Genomic DNA, 16,017 nt, shown 5'->3' with positions numbered 1-16,017 from the left:
CAGATAAACAAAATACCCGTTTGAAATATTTAAATTAAGATTTCGTACTCCACAAACTCACTTACATACACAACTACATATTTATGCGTTTACACGTGGATCAGCCACACACATACACACATTCAACCATTCGCTAATGCAAATTTTAGCAAATCTCTGTTAGCTAACTAATACTATTCACCCTATTGGTGTATTGGTGCAGATATAAATGTGGTAGCAGGCTCAGGATTACAATAATAATAATATTCACGACGGCTATAAAAACCGACTACGTTTTCGAAGATCGCTGTAGTTGCTGCAGAGTTGACGACGGTTACAGGAGATCTGAGTTAAACAGTGAGAAAGTGCTTACCTATTGTTCTTGCGTTTATGTGAAAGTGATTTCCTTTGAAAAACTGTAATATTTTGTGAAAAATTTTGTGAAAACTTACTTTTGTATAAGGAGTAGTGACAATGGTAGGTTCCTCGATTATTCGTAATTCGATCAACCGGGATTGTCGCTTATCCTCTCGTCCTTGAATAAGAATTTCGCAAACCTTAAGAATAGTTATTTTAAGTTCGAAGTATACATTTTCCAGTGAAAGAATGGAGGAAATGGTTTATTTTATTTTATTACATTTTTTTTTTGCGAGGCCATGTCGCTGTAGCAGTGGAGTTTTATCATTTATTTTTATTGTAATTTTTTAAATATTTTTTTATGTTTATTTTGTGCTATAATTTTTTATTTAAGTTTAATTTAAAACAAACTTTATACACTTATTACCGAATACATCGGACAAAGCGCCGAACCGAAGTGTCTTCTTTTCTTTGGGAAAGAGATATCTGCTGTTAAGCACTTCATTATTTAAGCTCTCAGCAACATTCAAAACTACCATACTAATTATTTATTATTTAACATAATGAGAACATTATTATTATTTTGTAACCCCTACAGCGGCCGAAAAACCCCTACTTATACCCATCCTCTAAAATTGCATAGTGCAAAGATTTTTAGAGGTGTACTACCTAGCAGACAGTTATTCGTTTTGTGTTTCACTAAGCTAAAGCTAAATATTGTGAAACACAAAACGCATGACGTAGAATCCAAAGTTCCCCTCAAAACGAGCAATCCTGATATCTATCATCCTTGCTAAAATTGTGTACCTAAAATTTTATTTATGAAGCAATATAAATATAAATAATATAAAATATTTAAATCTAACATTTAATTTAGTTGAATATTTGTACATTTATCTATAAATAATCATTTATAAAAAAAAAACTTTGAATATGTCGCATTTATGAAATTAAACTCGGATGAAACGCATGATTCATAATAAATACTTTGGAGAGCATTTTAAAGTAAAATAATTCAAATGTTGAACGTTTAAATACGATATTATTAGACAAATGGAATTTATGCTTTTTTGACTAAATTTATTTCGTTATTTTTTTTTTATATGTTACATTCGTTATGACAGAGAAATAATCTTTCCGCATCGGCATTTACATTAAGTACATAATTTAGTATTTTTGACAGATTTATAATCGGGAAATTGTCTTTAAAGTCCCGCTCTTTGGACAAGTTTTCCCTAAACCCCTTTTAACATTCAAATTCATTACCATAGCTGCATCTGCCTTAACATAGTTATAACAGAAAATGTGAACATTCTCTGGTATAACTCTACTCATGTACTCGTACCAGAGAATGTTAATGAACTTTCTGTTAACAGCTTCGAACTAAAGTGCAAGGAGTATTTCAATTAACAAAATTGAATTTAATTTAAAAATTTAATTTAATTCATTAATTATTTAGTGAAAACAAATACCTAGATTTTGTAAAAATCTGTCCTTTTATCCCTACACTCAATTTTACCAGTATCCCTATATGTATATACATATCGTCCCCTTAGTATTAAAATAGCCTATAAATTTTTTGATGTTTTGAGAAAATGAATTTCAAACTTTTTGTCGAAAGTAGCTCTCACTCAAATCTCGTTATGTCTGTAAATATTTATTATTTTTTGACTGAAGTTTTGACCCACTTTGTGGAACTAAAATTTGACAAAATTTTGACCACATATAAAATCGACGATGGAGAATCCAAAAATTCAAAAAAAAAAATAATAGCCTATGAGCACATAGGCTATTGTTATACTAAGGGGACAATATGTGGTCCACTCAGGACGAAATGTATACGTGTGTGCATGCATAAAGTAATGCATTGGGGACTACAGTTTCTCGCATTATATGTTGTTTTGATTTTTTTTTTCAGTATATCGAAAAGAGACAAATAAAAATGTTAACGTTAACTCCCTTGTTGAGTGACTGAACTTTTTTTTTTCTTTGGAAGAAGCTATTAAATTTTTTAGAAAAATATTTCTTATACTCGTATACACTTCTGTTAGGTATTTGACCGAGCTCCTCCTCCTATTTGTGACGAGCGTCTTATTGTGTTTGTTCCACAAATGGAGGGGCCTACAGTTTTAAGCCGATTCCTAACTGCAGATATTTTTTATGAGGAGATTTTTCATGGCAGAAAAGTATTATGCTTGGAGACAAATTCATTCGTGATTAATTCTTAAATATATGGTATTCTTCAAGTCACTCATGATTACACATAACAGCTGATCTACAGGCTAATTACGAAATAAGCATGAAAACTAGTCGACGAAGACCCTTCTATCGCTGAAATAATCCCAAAAGACACCTCCTCAAAGTGGAATCGCCTCCCAGACATGTATGAAGGGGCCCCTTTAAGAGCTAAAGTTGGCCGCGAAATCTACAAACTCCTTGAATGGTCTTACGGGCGACAACCGTCTTTTATTGCATGGATGAGCTCAAATTAGAGCTTGGTTTTGGATACTTTAGAAACGTTCGTGGAATGCATGCAACTTCAGAATAAACTCTTGCACGTGCAGAAAGGCCTAACAACACTAAACATCTATTCACATGTCCCCTTAAGACTAGTCAAGGAGCAAAGGTGTTATAGCAATAATAATTTTTTTTTGTGTTTTTTTTTTTGCTGGTATTGAAATTCATTACATTGTATATGTTTTTACTAGCAAATTATTATTGGATATTTAAATTATTTTTAAAGCCGAAGCTTTATTGATTTGTTTTTTTATTTATTTCTTTTCTTTCTATTAGACCTCATATACCGACAAAGGACCAAAAGTAAGTATTTACGATATGTTTTGCAAATAAATACAAATATTTTTATACACATATTTTTATTAATTTATTTTTTTCTTAACTTTTTAGCCATTATTCGGCAAGTTCCTTAGTTTCGACCATTTAACCTTCTATGTGGGCAATGCCAAACAGGCAGCCAGTTACTATGCAACACGATTCGGTTTCACGCATGTAGGCTATCGGGGTCTAGAGACGGGCCATCGTCGCCTAGCCAAACACGCCGTCAAACAAAATCGGATAATTTTCGTTTTTGTGTCCGCCTACAATACTGACGACGCTGAACATGGTGCCCATTTGGTGAAGCACGGTGATGGTGTCAAAGATATTGCCTTTGAAGTGAAAGACTTGGATGCCATTTTCAAATATGCAAAGGAACGTGGCGCTGAGGTGGTGCGTGAAATTTGGGAAGAAAAAGATGAATATGGTAGCGTACGCTTTGCCACCATTAAAACGGTGAGTAAGGGAGAGATTCACGAACAAATTTATGTAAATGTAGAAATGCCTTAGGTAACAGCTATTAGTTATTGTTCCAGAATATGTATTTCCATTTCACTAAATAGGGACATTTCAGCAGCTCTCAGGGATATTTATGACATCCGATAGTTGGGATAGTCACTTGGCCTATTTTGGTGTCGACCGAATACCACCTCCAAAATAAAGTTCATATACTTCCGATAGGGGAAATGCCAAAATAATGCAAACGACTTGCAAAACGAACTGTCTAGGAAAGACGGCAAATAGGTTGAAGTACTGACGAGACACCGTCTTCCGCCACATCACGCAGCCAAAAATCCCATTTTGGCCGTTGCGTGTAACCCATGCAACGAAGCGAATGCTAGGGGTACTTTGAAACACCTACTTTCTTTGTAGGACTCGACAAACGTGACTAGGATCAACATATTTTTTCATCCCTGAAGGATATTGTTGACAAAAAGGTTGAAAGGCTTGTTGAAACTCGTGAAGACGTGCATTAAGAATTACATAAATTAATATCTTCGACTCCAGATACATAGCACTGACAACACAATGGACCCCAGAGGTCTAATAAGATCTTTTTATAGATCAGCCAGCACTACCTAACCTAACCTGGTTAAGGTACATAATAGGTATATGGATATTCAATTCTTTTTGTAGGATTATTGCCGTAGGTTGCACTCCAGCAATCCTCTGCTAAAAGCTCAGTGGTATGAGTAGAAACCTCATTCAGTTAAAAAGCGAGGCTCAACAATGCACTGAACTCTATGGTAATCAACCACTGTCCATCACAGACAAAGAACTTATGTTGCGTCTTGAGATAGCCGTAACGATGCCACAATTAGATTCGGGAATCGAACCAAAAAGGAAACCCTCACTGAGAAAAAATGTTGATGAGTGAGGAGTGGATGAGATTTCCATCCCAAGTTACGGACGATTGTTCTGCATACGGTCCAAGCGGCTCAAAACTTCCGGGATTCGCCCAAGTATCCTCGGTGTAGCTTCCGAACATCCATTCGAGAGCGGCTTCATGTGAGAAGGCTAGGCAATGAAAACAAAAACAAAGTCTCGGATGAGCCCTGTTATCGCCCCAATTAAGAAGAGGAGCTCTGAATAGGTAGGTCTTGACAATATCAATGCCTAACATAGACAAGTCGAGAGGACTCACGAAGCATCTGAAGCTCTTCGCCTGCTATTAATGTGAGGTGCCACGATTACGATATTCATGGGGTGAAAGTATTGACAATGTCTTTCTCGACAAGGATGTCGGGAAAAAAGTCCGCCAATATTCTGCGTAGCCCAGTGGTTGTCGCATTTACATCTGAATCATATCGTCGTACGGTGGATATGTTCGACCATGAGTACGCTACTTTGGATCTTTAGCCCGAAATGAGGGCAGTATACACGATGGAGCAAGCACCAGATTCACATTCGACACGTCATTGTCCAGATAGTCCCGCAACGTCCTTCCAAATCATCTCTGAAATGTGAAAAATGGGTATGTTCGTTCCTCTCCTTAAGCCAGAAAGAAAATGCAAGCGAAGAAGAATCGCACAAGTGCATATCTAAGGGAACCTTCGAAACCATATTGGGACAGCCTTGCGCACAATTTTCAAGACAATCCATAGGGGCTACAGAAATCAACGGTAATTCAGTGTGGTAATTTGTAGACCTGACACCTACCACGCCATTTCACCGAATGAAAACATTCACGATATAAGCCATATACTAGCGGTGAAAGAGAAGTGGATATCGAAGTGGGTCATCTTATGGTGCCACCACCAAAGCGCTGCTGTAAAGCTCGTTGCTTCCTTAGCATATAATAAGATAGCTAAATCACAGGAGAAACAACATCGAGCCGTACTTTAACTTCATCACAGAACTGATTACTCTACAAACATATGTACATTACGTCGGAATCAGAATACTCTTCAGCTCACGTTTTTGGTAGCCGAACACCTCCTATCCATACCGAGGAGGCAGAATATTAGCGATATACTATGAGTTCCACACGGAATATTGCAGTTGTTGTTATTGTTAGTGCTGTGTTTGCCCTGTCAGTGTAGTTTAATCACCGGTCGTCTTCGTCTAGCTCATCTAACGGTAGGCCCAGGAAACTTGCTGTTTCGATAAGTTGAGTCCAGAGAGAGAGAGAGAGAGGTGTTAGATGGGTGAGTTTGATGGGGCATGTGAAAAGGTGGTTAGTGTCGTGCGGGGTGCCTACACATGCCGGGTCGATTCTGGGTAGGTAGGAATTTAACCTCCTACAATATCCAGAGCGTAATTGTGCCAAGGTTACGCGGGACTCTCGGGGAAGTTGGAACTCTTCGTCTGCAATGGGTGGGGCTTGGACTACGATGACGGCATTCGGCGGTCGGGAGCTTGAGAAGGTGGCAAGAGTCCCCCGATGAATGTCGTTAATTGTCTGTCTGTACACTGTCCGATCCAGTAATTGTAGGTCTATTTTGTCCTGAATCTCGTCCGCGTAGTTAAGGAAGTGCCTTCTGACATGCCTGAGAGGCGGCTCAGACTCAAGCAGGTGTCTGCGTGGATGGAACATGCGGTAACACCCTTACAGGAACTGCTTGCTGAGCAGTTTATTATGCTTATGGGCCTCTTCATGTAGATGTTGAAGTGGGGACATCAGAACACATCCTGTCGCAGTCCTAATGGCAATATTTTGACAAGCCTGCAGCTTCGTCCACTGCGAATCACTGGTTCCAGGCGACCAGACAGGCGGAGCAGAGTTTAAAACCGATCGGCCTATTGCCTTAAACGTTGATAGCAACATCTCTTTGTCTTGGGAATAATACAGTCGTCTCAACAGCTACAAAGCGAACTGTCAGCTTCAACAAGATGATATCGAGCACCCTCAACCTTCATTTGTTTGATTTCTTTAGCAGAGTATAGTTGATCTCAATAACCTTATTTTTCTCTCATTGATGGTTTTCGCTCTGAAGCATTGGAAGTTTAACCCTGATTAGTTTATTGCTCAATCGGATAAATGATTGAAATGGCTATATTTTAATTCAAAAATTGTGCTTGAATTTGAATCAAACTTGGCTCAAACTTGCTAAAGTTATTTTAGGACCATCCAATATTTTTTATAAAAAATTATGAAAATTTTCACAAAAATCCACTGATCCAGACAAAGATTTAACGTTTTTTAACGTTTCTTTTGAAAATCTAAATTGTGCTCCGTCTCGTTTCTTTTTCAGTACGGCGATACCACACACACCTTTGTCGATCGCACTAAATACAATGGAAAATTTCTACCCGGCTTCATAACACCCGCAGCCGACAATCTGCTTCAGGGCTTACCACCCACAAAACTCGACTTCATCGATCATGTTGTTGGCAATCAACCCGACTTGGAAATGGAGAGCGTAGCTGCATGGTACGAGCGCGTTTTGCAATTCCATCGTTTCTGGTCCGTCGATGATTCGCAAATACATACCGATTACTCGGCACTGCGTTCGATTGTTGTGGCTAACTATGAGGAGAATGTAAAGATGCCCATCAATGAGCCCGCAAAGGGCAAGAAAAAGTCACAAATCCAAGAGTATGTGGAGTATTACGGTGGGGCAGGCGTACAGCATATTGCGCTCAATACCAGCGATATTATTACAGCAGTGCGCAATCTGCGCGCTCGTGGTTTAGAATTTCTCACAATACCAAATTCATACTACGACATTTTGGAAGAGAATTTGAAGAACAGTCGTACAAAGATCAAAGAGGATATGAAGCTTTTGAAGGAATTGAATATTTTAATAGACTACGATGAAAATGGTTATCTGTTGCAAATCTTCACAAAGAATCTCCAGGACAGACCAACGCTGTTCATCGAAGTCATTCAGCGCCATAATCACAATGTAAGTATAAAGGTGGAAGTGAGAAATAAAAGAATTTACATTTGGTCAAAGTAAGTTACTTGGACATACATTTTTCCAAAAGTTCAAACTTAATTCATGTATCTATCATTCTTGTTAATTCCTATACCAAACAGTTTTATTGAGAAATAAATATCGTGCACTTAAACGTTTGAAAAGTGTATGCATGTTGAAATTTCCTTACCTCTTTACACACAACAAATCCTTAATTTATAAATATTTACAATATATTTATTTTTATTCTGTTTTTCCTTTAAGGGGTTTGGCGCCGGCAATTTCAAGTCTCTCTTTACGGCAATTGAAATGGAACAGGCAAAACGTGGCAACTTATAGAATTCAATAGCAATATTTAATATTTCTTAAATTCAAAATACCTTATGCATTAAAATTTAGTATATAAATCACTTTTAAGTCATTGTTAATGGAAAATATTGTAATAATAAAGAATAAGAGGAAATCACCGAATGGAATTATTTTATTTCAAAATTTATTATTGACACTACGTTTTTGCTGTAGACAAGGATCCACTAGTAGTGTTTTGTTGCGTGGATCATTTTCCGAAAACGATGGCATTAGTGGATTCCAATAATCTGGTGGCGTCACCGGTATGCAGTCATTCGAAGTGCGATGGCGCGTACACCGACGCAGATGTGACTCGATTTCGGCCAAGCTCATATTGCTGCCCATAAAGTTGATATACTAAAGAAATACAGCAAGAAAAGGTGCGTTATGGAATTGAAAATTAAAAAAAAAAAAACATTATTTACTTTTTGGCACTCATCACAATCTATATTAAAGCATTCTTTGATTGAAATTTTCTCCACAAGTAGTTGTGCCTGACGTGGCTTTAAGTCTGATGTTAGTGTTTTACGTGCTCTTTTCATTGACGCCGTTTCCAACTTTACATCCCGCTCATTGTTTTCTAGTTCTTCTGTCCATTCAGCTAACATGGCTGCAGCCAATTCAGTTGGTAACTTTTCCGAAGTCAACTTTTCCTGTTTGACTTTTATATTTGCTCTTTTTACATTGTTAGTTGTTAAATTCGTTGTATTATTTTCGCAGCGAATATTATTTTCTGACCCCTGTGCGTTATCATCTGATTCGTATAAACAAATGATTGGTGGTGGTGTTGGTGTTATAGCCAAAACACTTTCTGAACTTTCTGTTGCAGCCCGCAGTGGTTGCAAGAACTTTCCATCAACGCATTTGCGCTCATTTTGTTTTACAACGGTATTAGCGTTTACTGACTTAGTACACGGTTCGTCATCATCGTCACTGCTGAAGTGGAATATATCACCGGTATCGCTTGTAAACGATGGAAAATCTAACTTTTTTTTGACATTCAAAACAACGGGTGTTGTAGGTGAAAGTGGCAACATCTGCGCATTTACCGTATATTCAGGTGTAGTGGAAAGGCTTTCTTTCACCTAGTGAGAAAAAATTTAAAGATTAATGGCATTATACAAATTTGCATCTATTTGTATTTACTGATTATTATTTCAATAGCTTACGTTTTGAACTTTTTTTGATTTCATATCCACAATTTGCGTTAGCCGTGCTTGTTTCAATTTTCGTTCGCTCCCTTTGTTCAGGGTTAAAAGACAACGTTTGCGCTGTATATCGTCTATCCCTGTAGTGGCTCGTTTTAAGGCAGCTCCCCTGTCTTCGTTTTTAGTGTACTTTCCTAACCAATCCGAACTTCGTGCATGCAACTTCCCTCTATTCTTCCGCATGCCGCTCTCATGATCCTCTTCCCCAGCTGCGCAGTTACGCTCCCGCAGTTTATGACTATCTAAAACTTTGCCTATACGTCCACGAGCTTTTAAAAACCCCAGAGCACTTATATTTTCGTTACGGGCTTTTTGCTTGCAAGTCGGTGAGGTGTTATGCTGAAAAATATTGTCTGCTAAAGATAAACGACTCGGACTACTTAGTTGCTCTGTTGCCGAGACTAATTCTTGACGATGTTGTGCTGGGCTCAAAACGCAAGTTGCGTCCATTTGTAATTGCTCGCTATCCATTGCCATATTCAAAAATGCTGGTGAACAATCACTAAAACATGTGCGATCTGCCTCAGACCCTATAGAAGTTTTTAATTCCGAATCCCTGATCGACTCTTTGCGGGTGTCACAGATCTCTTGTGGTTCGTTTTTCTCCTTCGATTTGTTTTTTAATTCCATTTGTAGGCGCTTGCAGTCTCTGTCCAATTTTTCATATCTATCTTGTAAAGCTTTAAAGGTAGTGGAATTGATTAATTCTATATCGGAAAAATCGTAAATTTCCTTACCATAAACGTAACTTGTGAATTCTTTCATGAGGAAATCACATTTTTTCACATATGAATCAACCCAGACCTTATCAGTTAAATCAAAATCTGATTTAGCTGGAGGCATTGTGTATGATTTTTGAGGAATGCAGAATAAGATGAAACTAAAATTATGATATATTTACTATATTAAATGCAATTCTGTATATTATTTATTTTGCCGAAAAGCACGAAGTGAAATGTTTATTTATTTTCATTTGAAATGTCACGATGAAAAATTAACAAAACATTAAAAACTTGGCCACACTTTAGTATTTACAACTGGGCTGCCAATAGTGTCAAACGAACCTGTCACTCAGCTGGTTTCGATATTCGCCGCAAGTAATGTACGGCTTGCGAATTAGGAATATTTTGAGCTCCTTTAAAAACATTTAAATCCACAAAAACACAGTTTTGAAATAATATTTTAAGCAATCCAATAGGAAAAATGGCACATCTACGCGAAACAGCCGACATTGCATTGAAAATGTTGCGTACTTTGCCGCGTGTACAACTTAGCAATATTCGTCCCAATCCAAACTCTAAAAAAAGCGTATGTATTTAATTTTTTGAATAAATGGAACTAAATGTTGTAATTATTTTTTTTTTTTTTAACAAAAATTACTATAGCCCAAACGTGGACGCGCTCAACACGGGGGTGACAAACACGGCGCCGGCAACAAAGGTTCGGGGCAACGTCAAAATTACATGCGTCTAGGTTACGAAACAGGCAACAATCCCTTCTATTTGCGCTTCCCCTACGAGCCGTACTACAAAGGCCACCACATGCGCCGTCAATACCCGCCAATATCCCTATTACAACTGCAAGTGTTGTTGGACACAAATCGTATCGATGGCAATCAGCCCATCGACCTGACAACATTGTGCAACACAGGGCTTTTGCAACTGCAGCCCGCCAGCATGGAATATGGTTTTCAATTGACCGATGAAGGCATAGATCGTTTCAAAGCAAAAATCTGTATTGAAGTGCAGCATGCCAAAGAGTCGGTGATAGCAGCAATCGAGCGGAATGGTGGAGTCATCCGCACAGCTTATTATGACCCCAGAAGCTTGCAGGTGAGACACTGTTTAAAAGCGTACAAGAAAATTTCATTCTAATTGGATGTGTGTATCTCTCTCTTGATAAAAGGCTATGACGAATCCACAAAAATGGTTTGAGAAGGGAGTGCCCATCCCAAAGCGTCAGTTGCCGCCAAAGGATGCAATTGAATACTATATATCAGCTAAAAATCGAGGCTATCTCGCTGATCCGGAAGAGATAAGTAAAGACCGATTAGTATTGGCACAAAAGTATGGTTATGAACTGCCCCGCATTGAAGATGACGCCGACTATGACATGTTGATAAGCCAAAAAGATCCACAACAAATATTCTATGGACTAGAGCCTGGTTGGGTGATAGGTCTAAAAGATAAAATTATTGTAAAGTCAAAAGGCTTTCCCGATGAGCAAACCAAAAATGCTGAATCAAAAAAGTAGTACCCAAATATGTTGAAACAATTGTTGATGTGTACAAATAGTTTTCCTCACAATAAAAAATCAATTTCGTTGCATAAAATAAATTGATTATATACCGTCCCCTTAGTATTAAAATAGCCTATAAATTTTTTGATGTTTTGAGAAAATGAATTTCAAACTTTTTGTCGAAAGTAGCTCTCACTCAAATCTCGTTATGTCTGTAAATATTTATTATTTTTTGACTGACGTTTTGACCCACTTTGTGGAACTAGAATTTGACAAAATTTTGACCACATATAAAATCGACGATGGAGAATCCAAAAATTCAATAAAAAAATAATAGCTTATGAGTATATAGGCTATTGTTATACTAAGGGGACGATACAATGAAGTTTAAAAAACTCGCATGACATATACTCCTTCGCCATGGTATAAAAACCCACCTATAATAGATGTAAAGTATTTTCTAACAGAAAAAAAGTTCTAAAGCCTTCTTTATCTTTAATAATTAATGTATATCTAAACATTTTGAACATAAACTGGAAACCAACAAACCTGCTTTATAACCGACATACAACCGTATATAGATTTTGGGTAATGGTAAAAAAATGTGCATGTAAACCTCTGCTATTCACACCAAATGCCGCAAATTGCTAAAGTAATAATTCAAAGAGATATTCATAATTTTTTTCAGCTATGCTTTATCTACTCTATAATACAGTATAATAGTTGGAATATTTTAAGGTAAAGTTATGGAAATTGTCTTCATATAAACACCTGTTTCGCGGACAAACTCTCCATGAACGGCTTCACCACAGCACTGGTGGCAAAACAAAATATCAAACCAAATGTAATTGAGATAGGTAAGGCTGGTAAAGCTTTGCGCCAAATGGCCAACAACAAAAGTGTTAAACAAAGTCCAATTAATATGGCCACAAAGCATGCAATAGTAGTGATCCAATCGCCATAGCTAGATGCTTTACCAACCAATACAGAGTAAAAAATAAAATCACCGAGACCGAGTTTGATGCCGCCTAAAAATAGTTTTGTTTAAAATGCGTAAATCTTGCATTAAAAAATTAGCGTACGTACGTTCTTGCGCCTCGAGTGGGGATATGGAGGTGTTCACGGAAGTAGTGGTTGTGCGATACTCAGTTGACCGATTGGCATTTTGACCATTGCTAGCCTGTACTTCAATTTGGCGATGTGAAATACGTTCACTACGACCATCTGTCCATTCTTGAGTGAAGCCGGCTTCTAAAATAAAGTTAAAAACACTTTTTAGGTGAATTTTGTAGCATAGAATGAAATTTAAAAAAAAATTCGCGCTACAGTTATAGACAACTAGGAAACTCATTCATTAAAAAGAATATAGAATTTAAGTAAATAAAGGTCGAAAATAAAAATTATGATATAAAAAAACGTATAATAATTAATATATCGTAGAAGGTTCAAAATTATAAACTAAGATATAATATCGAATTTTCGTAATGCCATACAACCTATAAATAATTTCGAAAAATAATATGTATGTAGGAATAAATATCCATGAGATAATCGAAAGCCCACAAGCCACCATAAACAAGCAAAATACTTTCCAAAAAGCGTAATGAATAAAATGGGGAAAAAATTATTGCAATAAATACCATTTCCGCGGATTTTAAATGTGACAAGTGGCATACCTTCGGCGGCCTGGGCGGCATCGTCATTCACCATGTTATTGGTATTACCTGTGCGACGTGCCGGGCCGGCGGAGGAAGAAGCATGCTCCTCACTGACTGCATGTTGAATGCCATTCTCGACGCTCTCCACACTTTTGTCACCGCTTGCAGCATCAGGATGCGAAACACCCATGACGGTGTACAAAACAGTGGCTAATAAAAATATTACAATTTCATTTTTATTTGCTTATATTTGCACTGCCGCGACAACAACTTACATGAGTAAATCAAAGCGGGAAATATTTGTTCATTGCGTTCCTGAGCTGTCTCTACCAGAATACGCAAAGGCCCTCTCGGGGAAAGAACAGCAATTAAGTCTGAAAAAAATCAAGTTATTTTGTATTTCGTATTATCTTACTTCTAATGTTTATGTTCTTATACTCACCCCACACAGATATGGCAGCTAAAACTGCCCATGCAGTCCATTCAGGCAAATATTTAATAAATACCAGTGCCATCAAGGCAGCAACAAAAATTAAGTAGCCTTGCTGTAAACGCAATGGACCTTGCCAATGTATGGCCATCATTCCAGCGACTCCGAAATTCCAAAGTATCAATATCGTTGTGGGATAATCCATGGGAATATTATACGCTCGTAGTAACTCTCTACAAAGGAAAAATATTTAATAAACATAAATATTACTTTGAATGAACTTACTCTAGATATAGATAACTAAAAATGAAGAGTAGCATGAACGACGAGAGTATCAACCAGCCATGTATTATTTTGTAGCATCGTTTTTTGTATAGAACAATCAACAAAATAGTCATTACTACAACAACAACCATAAGAATCATAGAGTTGGCTAAAGCATTCCAAAATTTGACCCCCGGATCAGGAGATAGCTCGTGGAACGGCGTATACAAACTACAAAAAAATACACATTCTTACACACACATACAAGGAAATAAATTTTTTGTGGTTTGATTATTACAGATAGACATCTGTGGTAGAGTAGAAGCTCACGGCATTTATAGTGGCCACCACAACTAGCATGCAAAGCGAGACGGGCACAAATAATTTAATAACATGCTGAGCGCCGTATTTCAAGCCCTCTTCTTCTGCCTCTTCGGCAGTGGGATGATGGGGCGCATTGTTTGCGCTACCTCCGGATCCACCTCCACTAGTTTGTAAATCTGCTGGTCCGGATCTCGATCTTGCGGAACGTACTATTACATTAGGTACATCTAATATAGCCTTCAAATATAGAAAAATTACACAGACTTGATTAGGAATTGTCTTTATTACTTGTTCTACCATTTCTTACCCCATCCACTTGTTCATTTGAGCCATAGTTGTTATGTTGTTGGCGCTTCCGATGCTCCACACCGCCACTGGCACTCAATCGCGTACTGCTACTTGCGCCAACGTGTCCGTCCATTAGTGGCGTGTGTTCACTGAAGATTCCTTCACCCTCTGACGCCGTTGTGTATAACTATAGTTGCACTTTATATACCTATAATTGGATGCCACTTGCAATGAACAAGTGGGTTGATGCCCCGCTGCGTAAGCAATTCCGAACAGAGATTTCTCCTAAACTCGATTTTGTCAAATCGATTATAATGAAATGTATACCATATTTTACTTATTTAAATGTATCTAAAATAACATACTGATGTAAAGGACCAAGAATGCACTTATCTAGATTGTGAGTCAGTGAAGGATAAAGAAAATGCAGAAAATTAATACAAGAAAATGCAGCAGCTGTAGCACAGGTATGTATTTTTTTGGCTGAATGAAAAATATTTTTTTTTAATATGGGGTATTTTTTAAGAGCTTGCGAAGTTAATATGTTAATAAAAAATAAAAAGGCTAGAATTTAGTATAGTGCCGATCGCTTTGGAAAAAACGGTAACAAGGGGGTGATAGAGGGGTGTATCCCCATCTTAAAACTGAAAACAGAACCTGCCGGAGGCTTATAGTTTTTAAGTAATTTAATGTTAAAGTTCTATAATTTAGCGAAAAGTTGGTGTTGCCATACACCTGAAATGAAAACGAAGTTCGCACGCAGGGATGTTCAGTGGAAGGTTCATTGTAAAACTGCGGTATTTTTTGCTGTAATTTAAACTTGAGAAATGAATTTGAAAATAAAAACATACAACTCATTTAAACTTAAAAACAATGATATTAAGCGTATCACAAAAAATAATAAGGTAATTAAAATTAAATTAAATTAATTAACACAGTATTTTTGCGTGGAACTCTTTATCGCGTAGGCGGCCTTCGGCCGCGCTTCATAAAAATAACCCTCATCAGTCCAACTCCGGCTACGCAATCCACAGTATTTTTGCGTAGAACTCCTTTTCGCATGGGCGGCCTTCGGCCGCGCTTCAAAAAAATAACCCTCATCAGTCCAACTCCGGCTACGCAATCCACAGTATTTTTGCGTAGAACTCCTTTTCGCGTGGGCGGCCTTCGGCCGCGCTTCAAAAAAATAACCCTCATCAGTCCAACTCCGGCTACGCAATCCACAGTATTTTTGCGTAGAACTCCTTTTCGCGTGGGCGGCCTTCGGCCGCACTTCAAAAAAATAACCCTCATCAGTCCAACTCCGGCTACGCAATCCACAGTATTTTTGCGTAGAACTCCTTTTCGCATGGGCGGCCTTCGGCCGCGCTTCAAAAAAATAACCCTCATCAGTCCAACTCCGGCTACGCAATCCACAGTATTTTTGCGTAGAACTCCTTTTCGCGTGGGCGGCCTTCGGCCGCACTTCAAAAAAATTACCCTCATCAGTCCAACTCCGGCTACGCAATCCACAGTATTTTTGCGTTAAACTCCTTTTCGCGTGGGCGGCCTTCGGCCGCACTTCAAAAAAATAACCCTCATCAGTCCAACTCCGGCTACGCAATCCACAGTATTTTTGCGTAGAACTCCTTTTCGCGTGGGCGGCCTTCGGCCGCACTTCAAAAAAATAACCCTCATCAGTCCAACTCCGGCTACGCAATCCACAGTATTTTTGCGTAGAACTCCTT

The 16,017-nt window shown here is 37.9% G+C and overlaps 4 protein-coding genes across 7 annotated transcripts; 2 read left to right on the top strand and 2 right to left on the bottom strand.

Moving 5' to 3' along the window:
• The first annotated feature begins 275 nt into the window (after positions 1 to 275).
• On the top strand, positions 276 to 7,969 carry LOC129242357 (4-hydroxyphenylpyruvate dioxygenase). Its single transcript, XM_054878952.1, has 5 exons — positions 276 to 456; positions 3,130 to 3,156; positions 3,244 to 3,627; positions 6,867 to 7,520; positions 7,797 to 7,969. The coding sequence occupies exons 1-5, from the start codon at positions 454 to 456 to the stop codon at positions 7,869 to 7,871; spliced, it is 1,143 nt and encodes a 380-aa protein (XP_054734927.1). The 5' UTR covers positions 276 to 453; the 3' UTR covers positions 7,872 to 7,969.
• Positions 7,970 to 7,992: 23 nt separating this feature from the next.
• LOC129242353 (uncharacterized) lies at positions 7,993 to 11,359 on the bottom strand. 2 transcript variants are annotated; one of them, XM_054878947.1, is made up of 5 exons: positions 11,345 to 11,359; positions 9,826 to 9,968; positions 9,050 to 9,768; positions 8,306 to 8,965; positions 7,993 to 8,237 (listed from the first exon to the last, which is right to left on the bottom strand). In XM_054878947.1, exons 2-5 carry the CDS (start codon positions 9,929 to 9,931, stop codon positions 8,019 to 8,021), a joined length of 1,704 nt encoding a protein of 567 aa, XP_054734922.1. In that variant the 5' UTR covers positions 9,932 to 9,968; positions 11,345 to 11,359; the 3' UTR covers positions 7,993 to 8,018. The 2 variants fall into 2 exon arrangements, with proteins under 2 accessions (XP_054734922.1, XP_054734921.1); XM_054878946.1 differs by lacking the exon at positions 11,345 to 11,359 and adding an exon at positions 10,153 to 10,235.
• Positions 10,287 to 11,424, top strand: LOC129242358 (39S ribosomal protein L15, mitochondrial). The gene is made up of 3 exons (XM_054878953.1): positions 10,287 to 10,396; positions 10,474 to 10,920; positions 10,994 to 11,424. Exons 1-3 carry the CDS (start codon positions 10,292 to 10,294, stop codon positions 11,339 to 11,341), a joined length of 900 nt encoding a protein of 299 aa, XP_054734928.1. The 5' UTR covers positions 10,287 to 10,291; the 3' UTR covers positions 11,342 to 11,424.
• Positions 11,425 to 11,997: 573 nt separating this feature from the next.
• LOC129242354 (presenilin homolog) lies at positions 11,998 to 14,720 on the bottom strand. Of its 3 annotated transcripts, none has more exons than XM_054878948.1 (8): positions 14,310 to 14,720; positions 13,977 to 14,239; positions 13,700 to 13,909; positions 13,427 to 13,647; positions 13,260 to 13,358; positions 12,967 to 13,194; positions 12,413 to 12,577; positions 11,998 to 12,354 (listed from the first exon to the last, which is right to left on the bottom strand). In XM_054878948.1, exons 1-8 carry the CDS (start codon positions 14,421 to 14,423, stop codon positions 12,086 to 12,088), a joined length of 1,569 nt encoding a protein of 522 aa, XP_054734923.1. In that variant the 5' UTR covers positions 14,424 to 14,720; the 3' UTR covers positions 11,998 to 12,085. The 3 variants fall into 3 exon arrangements, with proteins under 3 accessions (XP_054734923.1, XP_054734924.1, XP_054734925.1); XM_054878949.1 differs by having other exon boundaries at positions 13,003 to 13,194; positions 14,310 to 14,719; XM_054878950.1 differs by having other exon boundaries at positions 13,051 to 13,194; positions 14,310 to 14,719.
• Between the last annotated feature and the right edge of the window lie 1,297 nt (positions 14,721 to 16,017).

This window comes from Anastrepha obliqua, chromosome 3 (genome assembly GCF_027943255.1).
Source record: "Anastrepha obliqua isolate idAnaObli1 chromosome 3, idAnaObli1_1.0, whole genome shotgun sequence".
Lineage (NCBI taxonomy): Eukaryota > Metazoa > Arthropoda > Insecta > Diptera > Tephritidae > Anastrepha > Anastrepha obliqua.
This window is presented reverse-complemented; position numbering and strand designations above follow the sequence as displayed.